General features: G+C 40.0%; 1 protein-coding gene across 1 annotated transcript; it reads left to right on the forward strand.

Moving 5' to 3' along the window:
* The first annotated feature begins 6,545 nt into the window (after window positions 1-6,545).
* Window positions 6,546-8,270, forward strand: LOC133301240 (uncharacterized). Its single transcript, XM_061500858.1, has 2 exons — window positions 6,546-6,887; window positions 7,131-8,270. The coding sequence occupies exons 1-2, from the start codon at window positions 6,546-6,548 to the stop codon at window positions 8,268-8,270; spliced, it is 1,482 nt and encodes a 493-aa protein (XP_061356842.1).
* Window positions 8,271-15,269: the final 6,999 nt, after the last annotated feature.

A 15,269-nucleotide genomic window follows, 5' to 3' on the forward strand; every position in this document is an offset into this window, starting at 1 on the left:
TGAGGTCCTAGAATACATTAGCAAACTTGGGGATTTTTGGTAAAAACAAAGGAGACTCTGGCGAATTTTTTAGAAATTGGCATAATTTAGGCGAATTTCGGGAGAACATATCTCCCTCCATAGAGGTCTGATAGGGACGTTCCATATGCCATTTTGAAGCTTGAGATGTCATATATCTTGTGGTATAATTTCATAGAATTCTGGGTTGAACATCAGCATGGAGAAGACAAAGAGTGCAGACTGCCCATTTGCACATTGCACTTGTGGCAGTTCTGGACCGGTTTTGGGAAATTAATTCTCGCTTCGTTTCTTATTCAAATTAAGTGCATGATATATCAACTTGAAGCTTGAGGTGTCTAGTTCGTTGTATAAAAATTTGAGAGCAATTGGTTAAGTGGAGTTTCTGCAGTAATTCGTGGAGTGAGGGATGTTTGGAGCTGTTTTGGGGTTGGTTGGCAGTTTTGCTTGTCCAACTTCAGACGGCGATATCCGAAGCAAACGAGCTCTAAATAACTCGTGTGATAGTTTTCTAGAAAGGTAATTGAGTGTAGAATATCATATCAAAATATGGGAGGCTTGTAGAATGCGGTTTATCCGCAGAAAATTAATGACTGAACCATGTTTGGTTAGGTAGAAAACGTAAAAGTGAGAAATATGCTAAGTGGGTTTATGGGAACCCTTAGTGACTTATGGTAAGTAAAATAATTTATTAAAATAGTCTAAATAAGTATTCTGTAAAGAGTTTACAGTTACGGTCACAACTTTTAATTATTACATTTTTTATTGTTTTAAATGCTCGCGTAATAAACGGAAAAAGTTTACTCGTATTTTATAAATGAATCATTGGATTTGTTTAGTCTTTCATCGTTTGATAGTGCGGATCGTCCTAGACTTAAGGATGTCATCGAACACTATGTCCTAGGGTTATACTTTGACTGTACAACTCTATCCGCCTGAAACATGGGGAGAACAGTGTACTCTTGGGTATAACTTGAATACATGAGTCTAGATGGACATGCCGAGAGGACTCATAGTCCCTTATAAGGGATTAGACATTCATAAGACCGGTGGGACTTGGATGACTTCTGATTGACTCGGGAATCTATGCATAGTAAGTGATCATGAGGAGTCATGATCAATCTTAGAGTCAATAGAAAAAGATTCCTAGTTCTGTGAAAAACTATATTTAGTCAACAAGAGAGATGATACTATTTCCTTGCTCTCGACTAAATGTGAATGATGATATGAGGGATGATTCTGACACGGTATCTAAATTAGAAAGGTAGATCACTTGGTCAACTCAGTTAGTTCTGGGGTCGCAGAGCATTGCTAGTGTCTTATGTGGTCATTAAATGAATTGGGCCGGTTAAAAGAGTTTAATTGGTCCAAGTTCATTTATGTCAGTGACTAATTGGGCCTAATGGGTCACACACAAAGGTTATTCCTTGTTGCAAGCAGGTTTGGGCCAATAATAAGTTATTGGTTTTATCAAGACTATGAGTTGAATTGGGTTGGAATTGGATTCCAAGCCCAATCAAAAACATGGGCCACATTTGGCCCTTTAGAGCGAAATTGTTTCTTGCTAATGGGATCAAATGTTTAGTTAGGCCCAACAGGGTCTTTGGGCCATGGATCCTAGAAAGTCAGAAGTTGATTTGACCAAAATAAGTTTTGGACAAATTCAAAATTTGAATTTTGAAATTTTTAATTTTGAAATTCGAATTCAAATTTAATTACGAAATTCGAAATTTAAATTTTGAAATTTGAATTTTGAAATTTTGAATTTCAAATTTGAATTAAAAATTTGAATTACGAACTAGGATAACAATGAAGTTTAAATTTTGAATTTAAAGTTTGAAAAGTTTAAAATTTGAATTTGAAATTTGAACTCATGAGATTGGGTTGTTGATTGATATCTAATGGAGATTGGATATAGATTTTCTGAACAGTTTTATTTGAATTTAGAATTGAAACAATACTGTTGGAGCTACAAAATGGAGAAGATCATGGTGATGAATTTCGAAATTTTGAAGATGGTTCTTCTAGAATCTAATTCAAAATTTCAACACTTGAATTTCATATTTTCAGCTCTTGGAATTTTTCGAAATTTTGGAGCCTCTGGAGAGATGTTGATTTCGAATTTTTAGCAAAATTGGTGGAAGAGATATTCTCTCAAACTACTCAATCTTTTAATATCTTTGAAGATTTGTTTTTAAATTTAATATTCTGATTTTTTAAATTAAGAATCTTTAAAGATCACTTGTGAAGATATAAGAAAGCAAGCATCTTTTCAAAGGGCTCAAGAGACTGAAAATTCGCCCCTCTCTACAAGAGAAGCTCCTCTGTGTTTTTGAATACAGATCATCACCTATTCTTCTCCATTTTCGGCCCACACCTAATCTCAAGACAACAATCATAGTCTTGAGAAAATTAATCAAACACTTGTAAATCCTCTAGCCTTCATTCGCCTAGCAAGCAATTAAGGACAAGGAGGATCAAGGAGAAGAGTTCTCTGCTGTGACATTGGAGATAGCTGTGTGGACTATCATTAGAGGGCATCATCCTTTTGAAGCCTACAAGAGATCAGAATAAGGTAATTCTAAATCCTCTCGTGTTTCAATGAGCGTTTTCTTTCTAAATCACATGAGGGCATAGATTGTCTATGCATTCCGCTTTCAGAAATTTTTTTATTTTTCCCTCATGTAGGCATATCATTGTGCGACAATGATGGTGCTAAAGTTTCGAACTTTCACAAACTTACGAAGTTGAGACACGTCACGTCGTGGGTGTTGGCCAAGTTCGGAGGCAAGGCAAGCCGATAGGCAACAGGTCCTACTCTACCAAGTAACTGGTATGGCCCAAAGAATTGCGGGCTCAGCTTCCTCACTCCATGTGCCTGAACAACACCGGTGACAATGAAAGTCTCACAAACACGTGATCACCCTTATTGAACTCCAGAGGATGATGCTTAACATCAATGTAGTTCTCCTGGCAACTCTGCGCCTGCTTCAGCTTTCCTCTGATCATATGAATCGGCTGGTGGTAAATTGGACAAGGTCCAAGACAACAACTCTTTATCTCCAACCTCAGACCAACAAGTAGGAGTTCTACACCTCGTACCAAACATCGCCTCGTAGGGTTCCTTGCCCAGGCTAGCAAGGAAAACACAGTTGCACAAAAACTCAATCGATGCCAGGTACCTATCCCATGCTGGTCCCTGCTCCAAGGTGTAAGCCCTCGACATGTCCTCCAAGGTCTAGATGATCCGCTCAGTCTGTCCAACAGTCTGAGGGTGATAGGCTGTACTCAGTAGCAACTGAGTTCCAAAAGCTCTCTGCAGCGCCTCCCCGAACTGAGAGGTGAACTTCGGGTCCCTATCACTGATGATACTCTCGGGCACCCCGTGAAGACTCACTATCTCCCGAACGACCGGTTTGGCCAACTGCAATGAAGAGAAACTGTAACAACCCATAAACGTTCACAATTACTTGAACATGATGAGAACACTAGTATAGGACTTTGGGGTATTTAGTTAGGCCTTGCGAGCACTTTGCGAGTTCTGTTTCGAGGGGCAAACGACCTCCGATTCGTTATTATTTTATATGCACACGTAGCCCCACGTGTCTAGTATCTGATTACAAAAACGTTACAATTGAATTTTGAGAACTTGATTTTATTTGAATTTTTAGAGACAGCATGATCGGCCAGGAAAAATAATAATTTCAGCACTTTAAGAAATTTGAAAGCGTACAATAAAATATAGACATTAACATTTAGCAAAATCCCTAGGGCTAAAACCTTTTATTACTTAATAAACTACATAAAATAAATGGATACATATTGGTGGAGATTATATGGTGGGCTTCGGCCCTAGCTTTGTTGTAGTGAAATATTCATGTGTTTAAAGTTTGAATTGAACCTAAAGACTAACCCTTTAGGCCCATTAACATTAAGTCTCATCCAGCCCAAAAGAAACCTTGATCACCTAAGTAACTATAGAAAAAATTAAATCAAAATACTAAGTGAATGGCTGATTGGTTGCATGACATTGTGTGGTCTACCTTTTGCCCTCTTTTGCGCCAATCATCACAAGAAAAGGGCTGTCATGGGTGGTCAAATTAAGTCTGAAAAGTAGCCTCACTTCCTTCAAAATTATGATGCCTTGTAGAGAAGACAAACCTGAAAAAAAAATCTGCGCCTATAGCTTGGCATGCATGACTGCCAAAGCTGATTTCTTTCACCAAAAATCTGATTGCTTGCAAGCCTTGTGAGCAGAATTTTTAACCAATCAAATTGCATGCAAATGAAAAAGCAACTCCCCTAATCCTTCCCTCTTGTACTCATGCGCTGACCTCTTTCTTTGTGACCAAAAAATTTATGCTCCACCTACACCTCCTTGCAATTTAAAAACATCAAAGCCTTACCTTGCCTAATCATACGCTGCACATCAATGAACTCCCAGGAAAACTTGGACAACCACACTACTTCCTCCTCTCTTGTGCGCTAGCAAGAGAGGTAAGATACCATATCTGTTTCTTGCTCATTCCTTCATTAATCTTGTGTTAAACTTCAGCCATACAAGCAAAGAAGATAATCAAGTTTTGGAGAAGGAAATCTCTTCTTTTTCCTCGGTTTTCCATCATCAAGGAGGTAATCCATTTTTCTCTATCTCCTTGACCAGCCCTATCTCTTCTTTTCGGTTCTAATGAAGAGCTTTCCCTTGCATGTAGCTACAACTTGAACTTATTGCTCTAAGAAAACAACTTCTTTACGCTCTCAAGTTTTCCTCCAAAGTATCCTAGTATAGCCTTGCAAAGAACATGTAAGTACCCTCTTCCCTATTCTTCTATGCTTCGGTTCACGAGGGTATAAGGGTAGGAGTATTCCTTTCACTTTATCCTTGTTATCTCTAGTTGCATGTGGATAGAATGGATAATAAAATGTTGATAACTCTCTACCTTATAGTACTCAAGAAATGGAAATAAGAAAATGTATTGATGGGGGCTTAAAACCGTAGCACTTAAGTGAATAGAGAATGATTAGCTTTCTGTTTTGTTGAATGTTAAATAGGTACAAAAGCTCCTAGGAACTCTCATTGATTTGGAGACTCTATTGGTTAAGTATCTCAAAGATTATGTAAGTGCTTGGTGATTTAACCTTCTGTGACTATGGAATCTAAGCATTGAATTGCTTATATGTGACATATGTGCCTTATATGAATTTGAGTTTTGCGAAATATTGATCCTACTTGTTGGCACAATCCGTTCTGATTATTATAGTTATGAGACTATAAATACGGATATGAGAATTGACATGCATGTGCATTGCATTCATCAAACACTTGAATTAATTGTGTGAAAAGCATATGTCTTGTTGCATGCATCATGGTCCTCACGGTTTTGAGAGGTATAGATGGAAAAATGTTTTCGAAATTTATCATTTGTGTGAGCATGCATCATCTAGGCATGCCGAAGGTACCCGGCAAGAGCACCCTGGCTCCGTGCGCATAGGTTCCTTGGATATTCAGCTTTGTGAGCCAAAAAGAATATCACTTGGAGTTTTGTTAGCATGTGCACCTTAGTGCTATGGACATGCGTTTTGGCGTTATATACGCGCTTTGACTAACACCTAACCCATATGTTACATTTTGTAAGTCTTTATTTAAATCCATACTGTTGCATTACTGGCTGAGTTACCGCATTACTGGGATTATTCTCACCCCTTTGGGGGCTCATTTTCTATGAAAATGCAGGCGGACGAAAAAGCATTTAAAGGGTGATACAATGTTGACTGTTTGTGCTCTTGATTGGAAATTATTGGGCTTCATAAGTTGCTGGAATTGTTATGTATTAATTGCAAGACACTTTGGTTGCTGTTTCATTTATGTTCTCTTTTAATTAGAATACTGTAGAATATTATAAAAATCGTGCAATACAGACTGTTTTTAGAAGAAAATTTCCTAACGTTTTTAAAGCTTTGTCCATTGTTTTCAGTTCTTCAAAATAGTAAGTTCGATTCTTTTCAATCTGGATTGACTCTTAATAAATCTAACATCACAAACCACTCTAATAGCATTGAAGTATCATTCCTCTTGGACGCGTACAAGAGTGGGTGTTACACTAATGGTATCAGAGCCGTTTGATTCATGGTGCTTGTGTGTGTGTGATTGAATTGACTGTTTGGTTGTTTGCCTATTATTTAAGATATGAATTTGATTGATATTATGAGAATTGTTGCTGGCTAAATTATGTTGTTAGTCATATATATATATATATTGTTTTGTATGTCGTTGGCTGTTTTTAATTCCATATTTGTGAACAAATTTTTATGAATCAAATGATATATGTATGTCTGTTATGTAGTTTCGAAATTTAAGAGAAACTTTAGATTTGGAGTAGACAAATAATTAGGATTATGTCGAGGTAAGGACTGATGTATTGTTAACCTCGTTGTTAAGGAACTCGCATACCTACATGAGGCTGCTATTAATTATATCTTGCAGTGAGATTGATCACCTCATTTCTTGGTATGGTGAGTGCAGAATCATGGTACGTCCACGGGGACCTCAGCAAGAAGGACCTAGCAATGCACCAGAGGACCTTATCACGACAATTGGTGGTCTAGCCACTTTCGTTCAAAATATGAGTCAGGAATGGAGAGACTATGGGAATCACAATCCTAATCAGCATCCCACGCAAATTGACGAAGAAGAGGTTGCTCGTCGACGTCTGAAAGATTTTCGTAACTTCCAGCCACCAACTTTTGAAGGTGGAGATAACCCCGAGATGGCAGCGCATTGGCTACAGATGATAGAGCACATCTTTGAGCGTATGGACTGTCCCGAGGCGCAGAAGGTGAATTACGCCTCTTATCAACTTGTGGGCGAGGTACTGACTTGGTGGTGAGGAGCGATAGCATTGCTTGTAGCTCAAAATGTGGACCTTACCTGGGCTGTTTTCCGACGCGTCTTCCTCGACAAGTACTTCCCGAAGGCTTTGCGAAAAATGAAACATAAAGAACTCCTGTCTCTGCAGCAAAACAATATGACCGTCAACGAATACATTGCCAAGTTCGAGCAGCTGATGGAATATGCAAACTTCGATCGAACTATTTATGATGAGGAATGACAGATAGAGAGGTTCGAGAGTGGATTGCACCCAGAAATCCGCAAGCTCATTTTGTCCTCAGCAAACTGTACCCTTCCAGAGTTGATCAATGAAAGTCGGCAAGCGGAGGGAATCATTAATGACGCTAAGGCTTTGTCCAGGCAATCTGCACTACAGCAAGGAGGAAGCAGGATTGGGCGTTTCTTCAAAAAGTTCACCGGTCAGAATAAAGGCAAGGGCACACATATGCAGGCTCGCACCGGAAATTTCAAGAAGAACACTGCCACCGGACCATCTTCAGCTGGACGCCAGAGTTATCCTACCTGTACCTATTGTGGAAAGAATCATCCTGGAGCTTGCAGGCGCAAAAATAACTTATGTTACAACTGTGGAGAGTCGAGACCTTTTGCTGCTGACTGTCCCCAGAATACTAATCAAGCTCGTCCTAATCAGCCTCCGACCCAAGGCCGCGTGTTTACGCTAGATGCGAATGAAGCCAGGAAACATCCAAATTTGATCCAAGGTAATGTAATCTTGAATGGTTACCCTATTTCTGTTATATTTGACTCTGGAGCTACTGGTTCTTTTATTGCGGAATATACTGCTTTGAGACTGGGTATCACCCCAGCTCCCTTACCTTTTGATATGCACATTCACACTCCTGCGGGAGGATATTGTACTGCCGCGGGAATTTGTAGAGGCGTCATTCTTCAGTTCGAAGGGAGGACATACACTATCAATTTGGTGGTTCTTCCTGTGTTTAGTATTGAGATGATTATTGGCATGGATTGGTTGTCGGAGAATAACGTGAAGCTGGACTGTCAAGCTGGAAAGGTTATCGTACCACCTCTGAACGATAATTCTCTATTCTTTTCTACTATTTCCTTATTGCAAGTCCGTAAAGAGCTACTTCGAGGAGCAGAAGGATATCTGTTGCTTTCTCTATCTGAAGATGCTGTTGATGTTTCACTTCGTAATATTCCCATTGTTAATGAGTTCGTTGAAGTGTTCCCTGATGAAATTCCTCAAATACCTCCACATCGGGAGATTGAATTTCCAATTGAACTTCTTCCGGGAGTTGGACCTGTCTCCATTGCTCCTTATCGTATGTCTCCGTTAGAATTGCGAGAACTCAAGAAGCAACTTGAAGAGTTATTGTCTTAGGAGTTTATCAGGCCCAGTACTTCACCGTGGGGTGCTCCTGCTATTCTAATCAAGAAGAAGGATGGTAGTCTTCGTCTCTGTGTGGACTATCGTCAACTGAACAAGGTTACAGTGAAGAACAAGTATCCACTCCCGAGGATTGATGATCTGATGGACCAGCTACGCGGTGCAAAAGTATTTTCAAAGATTGACTTAAGGTCGGGATACCACCAGATCCGGGTAAGACCAGAAGATATTCCAAAGACAGCTTTCAGAACCCGTTGTGGACACTATGAATACCAGGTGATCCCTTTCGGACTCACTAATGCTCCTGCGGTATTCATGGATTACATGAACTGTATCTTTCGTCCATTCTTGGATCAATTTGTCATCGTCTTCATTGATGATATTTTGATTTACTCTACATCGGAGGAGTTGCATGCTGAACACCTGAGAATCGTTCTACAAATTTTGAAGGAGAAACAGTTGTACGCCAAGTGGTCAAAATGCGAATTCTGGTTGACTGAAGTGCAGTTTTTGGGTCACGTGATTTCTGCAGATGGCATTGCCGTAGACCCTAGCAAGGTGGAAGCCGTGATGAGTTGGGAGCGGCCTAAGACTGTTACTGAAGTAAGAAGTTTCTTGGGGTTAGCTGGCTATTATCGTAGGTTCATCCAAAACTTTTCTCAATTGGTGAAGCCTCTTACTAGCCTCACTCGGAAGGATATACCTTTTGAGTGGACTGATGCGTGTGAAGAATGTTTCTTGGAGCTTAAGACAAGATTGACTAGTGCACCAGTTCTTACTATTCCAGACCCTACAAGGAAGTTTGAAGTTTATTGTGATGCCTCATTGAGGGGTCTTGGTTGCGTGTTGATGCAAGATCGCATGGTTGTGGCCTATGCGTCATGGCAGTTAAAAACTCATGAGGAAAATTACCCAACCCACGATTTGGAGTTAGCAGCTGTGGTATTCGCATTGAAAATCTGGAGACATTATCTGTATGGTGCACAATTTGATGTTTTCAGTGATCACAAAAGTTTGAAGTATCTGTTCGACCAGAAGGAGTTGAATATGAGGCAGCGTCGGTGGATGGAATTTTTGAAAGACTATGACTTTGAGTTGATGTACCACCCCGGGAAGGCAAATGTAGTGGCTGATGCCTTGAGTCGTAAGACTCTTCATACTTCTACAATGATGATGGAGGAGATGAAAATGTTTGAAGCTTTCCGAGATATGAATTTGTCTGTTACCCGAAGGAAGCATAGCATAAGGTTGGGAATAATACGAATTGAGAATGAGCTTATTCGTCGTATAAGAAGAGCACAGAGAGATGAGGGACTAGTTCATAAATTTGCTGGTCACCAAGATGTCTCTTGGGATGAGAATAAAGTGATGAGGTATCAAGGACGGTTGGTAGTGCCAAATGAAGAGATTAAACAAGAAGTGTTACATGAAGCCCACAAGGGTAATTACTCGGTGCATCCAGGATCCACTAAAATGTATCATGACTTGAAGACTTCTTTCTGGTGGCCTGGTATGAAACAGGATATTGCGGAGTATGTGGCTCGATGCTTGACGTGTCAGAAGGTAAAATTTGAACATCAGTAACCCTCAGGACTTCTACAGCCTCTGGAAATTCCAGAGTGGAAATGGGACAGCATAGCGATGGATTTCGTTGTTGGACTTCCTAGGACGCGGGAAGGTTATGACGCCATTTGGGTAATTGTTGATCGGCTTACCAAGTCAGCACATTTCTTGAGCGTTCGTACTACTTACGGCACCGAGAAGCTTGCACAAGTCTATTTACGGGAGATCGTGAAGTTGCACGGAGTTCCAACAAGTATCGTCAGTGATCGTGATCCGAAGTTTACTTCGAGGTTCTGGGAGTCCTTTCAGAAGGCTCTTGGGACTCAATTAAGATTGAGCACTGCTTATCATCCGCAGACGGACGGTCAGACGGAAAGAACTATCCAAACGCTGGAAGACATGTTGCGTGCTTGTGTTCTGGAGCAAGGTGGTAGTTGGGACAAATATCTTCCATTGTGGAGTTTGCATATAATAATAGTTATCATTCTAGTATCGGGATGGCTCCCTACGAAGCCTTGTATGGGAGAAAATGTAGATCACCTTTGTGTTGGACTGAAGTTGGAGAAAGACATTTTCTAGGTCCCGAAATGATTCAAGAAGTGTCAGATCAGGTACAGATGATTAAAGAGAAGATGCAGAGGGCTCAGGCAAGACAGAAGAGTTATTATGATAATCGTCACAAGCCTCTATCGTTTGACGTAGGAGACCATGTATTCTTGAGGATCACACCGACTTCTGGACTAGGCAGGAGAATGGGGATGAGGAAGTTGAGTCCTCGTTACTTGGGACCCTTCCTTATTCTTGACAGAATTGGTGAATCAGCTTATCGTCTAGCCTTACCACCCAACCTAGCCGTACTCCATGACGTCTTCCATGTTTCTCAGTTAAGGAGATATATCTATGACTCATCGCATGTGTTGCAGCCTAAGGACGTGAAACTCAGAGAGAACCTAACTTATTCCGTACGTCCGTTACAGATTCTTGAAAGATCCATCAAACGTCTACGCTCAAAGGAAATTCCCCTGGTGAAAGTTCAATGGAACGATAGGACTGCCTACGAGACGACGTGGGAACGTGAAGATGAAATGAGAAGCTTATACCCGGAATTATTTGAATAGGTACGTCATTCCAATTTTGCGGACAAAATTCAATTTAAGGTAGTGAGAGTGTAACAACCCATAAACGTTCACAATTACTTGAACATGATGAGAACACTAGTATAGGACTTTGGGGTATTTAGTTAGGCCTTGCGAGCACTTTGCGAGTTCTGTTTCGAGGGGCAAACGACCTCCGATTCGTTATTATTTTATATGCACACGTAGCCCCACGTGTCTAGTATCTGATTACAAAAACTTTACAATTGAATTTTGAGAACTTGATTTTATTTGAATTTTTAGAGACAGCATGATCGGCCAGGAAAAATAATAATTTCAGCACTTTAAGAAATTTGAAAGCGTACAATAAAATATAGACATTAACATTTAGCAAAATCCCTAGGGCTAAAACCTTTTATTACTTAATAAACTACATAAAATAAATGGATACATATTGGTGGAGATTATATGGTGGGCTTCGGCCCTAGCTTTGTTGTAGTGAAATATTCATGTGTTTAAAGTTTGAATTGAACCTAAAGACTAACCCTTTAGGCCCATTAACATTAAGTCTCATCCAGCCCAAAAGAAACCTTGATCACCTAAGTAACTATAGAAAAAATTAAATCAAAATACTAAGTGAATGGCTGATTGGTTGCATGACATTGTGTGGTCTACCTTTTGCCCTCTTTTGCGCCAATCATCACAAGAAAAGGGCTGTCATGGGTGGTCAAATTAAGTCTGAAAAGTAGCCTCACTTCCTTCAAAATTATGATGCCTTGTAGAGAAGACAAACCTGAAAAAAAAATCTGCGCCTATAGCTTGGCATGCATGACTGCCAAAGCTGATTTCTTTCACCAAAAATCTGATTGCTTGCAAGCCTTGTGAGCAGAATTTTTAACCAATCAAATTGCATGCAAATGAAAAAGCAACTCCCCTAATCCTTCCCTCTTGTACTCATGCGCTGACCTCTTTCTTTGTGACCAAAAAATTTATGCTCCACCTACACCTCCTTGCAATTTAAAAACATCAAAGCCTTACCTTGCCTAACCATACGCTGCACATCAATGAACTCCCAGGAAAACTTGGACAACCACACTACTTCCTCCTCTCTTGTGCGCTAGCAAGAGAGGTAAGATACCATATCTGTTTCTTGCTCATTCCTTCATTAATCTTGTGTTAAACTTCAGCCATACAAGCAAAGAAGATAATCAAGTTTTGGAGAAGGAAATCTCTTCTTTTTCCTCGGTTTTCCATCATCAAGGAGGTAATCCATTTTTCTCTATCTCCTTGACCAGCCCTATCTCTTCTTTTCGGTTCTAATGAAGAGCTTTCCCTTGCATGTAGCTACAACTTGAACTTATTGCTCTAAGAAAACAACTTCTTTACGCTCTCAAGTTTTCCTCCAAAGTATCCTAGTATAGCCTTGCAAAGAACATGTAAGTACCCTCTTCCCTATTCTTCTATGCTTCGGTTCACGAGGGTATAAGGGTAGGAGTATTCCTTTCACTTTATCCTTGTTATCTCTAGTTGCATGTGGATAGAAGATGGATAATAAAATGTTGATAACTCTCTACCTTATAGTACTCAAGAAATGGAAATAAGAAAATGTATTGATGGGGGCTTAAAACCGTAGCACTTAAGTGAATAGAGAATGATTAGCTTTCTGTTTTGTTGAATGTTAAATAGGTACAAAAGCTCCTAGGAACTCTCATTGATTTGGAGACTCTATTGGTTAAGTATCTCAAAGATTATGTAAGTGCTTGGTGATTTAACCTTCTGTGACTATGGAATCTAAGCATTGAATTGCTTATATGTGACATATGTGCCTTATATGAATTTGAGTTTTGCGAAATATTGATCCTACTTGTTGGCACAATCCGTTCTGATTATTATAGTTATGAGACTATAAATACGGATATGAGAATTGACATGCATGTGCATTGCATTCATCAAACACTTGAACTAATTGTGTGAAAAGCATATGTCTTGTTGCATGCATCATGGTCCTCACGGTTTTGAGAGGTATAGATGGAAAAATATTTTCGAAATTTATCATTTGTGTGAGCATGCATCATCTAGGCATGCCGAAGGTACCCGGCAAGAGCACCCTGGCTCCGTGCGCATAGGTTCCTTGGATATTCAGCTTTGTGAGCCAAAAAGAATATCACTTGGAGTTTTGTTAGCATGTGCACCTTAGTGCTATGGACATGCGTTTTGGCGTTATATACGCGCTTTGACTAACACCTAACCCATATGTTACATTTTGTAAGTCTTTATTTAAATCCATACTGTTGCATTACTGGCTGAGTTACCGCATTACTGGGATTATTCTCACCCCTTTGGGGGCTCATTTTCTATGAAAATGCAGGCGGACGAAAAAGCATTTAAAGGGTGATACAATGTTGACTGTTTGTGCTCTTGATTGGAAATTATTGGGCTTCATAAGTTGCTGGAATTGTTATGTATTAATTGCAAGACACTTTGGTTGCTGTTTCATTTATGTTCTCTTTTAATTAGAATACTGTAGAATATTATAAAAATCGTGCAATACAGACTGTTTTTAGAAGAAAATTTCCTAACGTTTTTAAAGCTTTGTCCATTGTTTTCAGTTCTTCAAAATAGTAAGTTCGATTCTTTTCAATCCGGATTGACTCTTAATAAATCTAACATCACAAACCACTCTAATAGCATTGAAGTATCATTCCTCTTGGACGCGTACAAGAGTGGGTGTTACAGAAACTCACCTGTACCGAAAGAAAGTGGGCAGAATTTGACAATTTGTCCACAATGACCCAAATAGAGTCAATACCAGCCTGAGCCTTAGGCTAACCCACCACGAAGTTCATGGAAATACCTTCCCACTTCCACTGCAGTACCTCAAGAGGTTGAAGTTTACCAAACGGCTTCTGGTGTTCAACTCAACCTTCTGACAAATCAAACACTTGGACACAAAAATAACATTGTCCCTCTACAAACCAAGACACACCGTCCTGGTCCTTCACAAAGTCCAGGCACTCTCTCTGCACTTGCGCCTATTGGATCTTCTCCAAAAGCTCATTCTTGACTCTCACAGTCTCCGTCTCGAGGAGTGCACCCCCAAACAAGGAAGTCACTGAAAAACTCGAAACTTCACAAGACATCAAAAGCGTCACTCGAGACACTGGGATCACCAGTCACCTTCTCAATAGAGGTGACCTATCCCCACATACTCAAATCCACACCAAACTTGAGTGAGTTTGGCCCTATTCCATGAATCTAGCCTCAACAAGACTTACAGTTTATAATCAACATCCTCAACATAAATTTATATTCATTTTATAGTACGAAATCATAATCATGTTCATTTCACCCAATACATGTTATTTAACATATTCATTCAAATAATAACGTACCTTAGTTCGCGTACACCTGCAAAATTTTCAATTTCAATAACATAATAAATCAAAACTCAATGCAACGGTATACCTCAATCGCCATGGTATCTGCAAAATCGAGAGTCAATTAAAGGTGAAATAACCTTGATACATTACCACAATTTATCGTACTTATTTCATGCTTTACACTACTCCAGGTGTTAACATGCTAACTACTTATGAAGCATATTAATAATCAATATAAGAACCTAGAGTCATGGAGACCACTCAACCCCCAAACTACTTGTACATGCACAAAACTCCCATATACAAGATCGCGCGTGGCCCTTACCACAACATCCAAGTGTTACGCACTCAGTTTCTCTGAAGAGAATTTCACATTCTCAAACAGAGCACCATCACGATTAAGTAATGGCGTAAGGCATCTTACTTTAACAAAGATGACCGACGCTCCCCAAGGAGACACGCTCGGTCGGATGAAGTCTTTCGCCGAAAGAACCTCAACAAGCTTCTTCAGCTCGGCCAACTCTGGTGGTGACATCCGGTGTGGAGCTAATGAAATAGACCCCACACCAGGCAACAATTCAATGGAGAACTCTATCTTCTGCTATTGCGGAAACTCAGGAATCTCCTCAGGACATACCTCGAGGAATTTCCTTACCACAGGAATGCCAGTGATATCTTCTTGTGCCCCACTCACCAAACCTCCCAACATGACATATCCGGATTCCCCTGCACTCAAGGCTCTCCTAGCCTGCAACAATGATATATACGGCGAGGAACTGGCTGTGGAGTCACACGGAGACATCACCTCTCTCTAGGCACAACAGTCAAACAACACATAATTTCTGGACAACCAATCCATGTCTAGAATGATTTCCAAGTTAGCCATCGGCAATCCAATCAGATCTACCAAAATCACGGCCATCCCACTGAAACACGACATCTCGATCAACAGTGGT

Source organism: Gastrolobium bilobum, unplaced genomic scaffold, assembly GCF_033153095.1.
Source record: "Gastrolobium bilobum isolate Gb01-03AN ecotype WA unplaced genomic scaffold, APGP_CSIRO_Gbil_v1 utg10255, whole genome shotgun sequence".
Classification (NCBI taxonomy): domain Eukaryota; kingdom Viridiplantae; phylum Streptophyta; class Magnoliopsida; order Fabales; family Fabaceae; genus Gastrolobium; species Gastrolobium bilobum.

Coding starts and splice junctions, on each gene's coding strand:
- LOC133301240 (XM_061500858.1), top strand. CDS start 6,546: ATGGTACGTCCACGGGGACCTCAGCAAGAAGGACCTAGCAATGCACCA. Junction 6,888..7,130: donor CTTATCAACTTGTGGGCGAG/GTACTGACTTGG, acceptor GAGGAATGACAG/ATAGAGAGGTTCGAGAGTGG.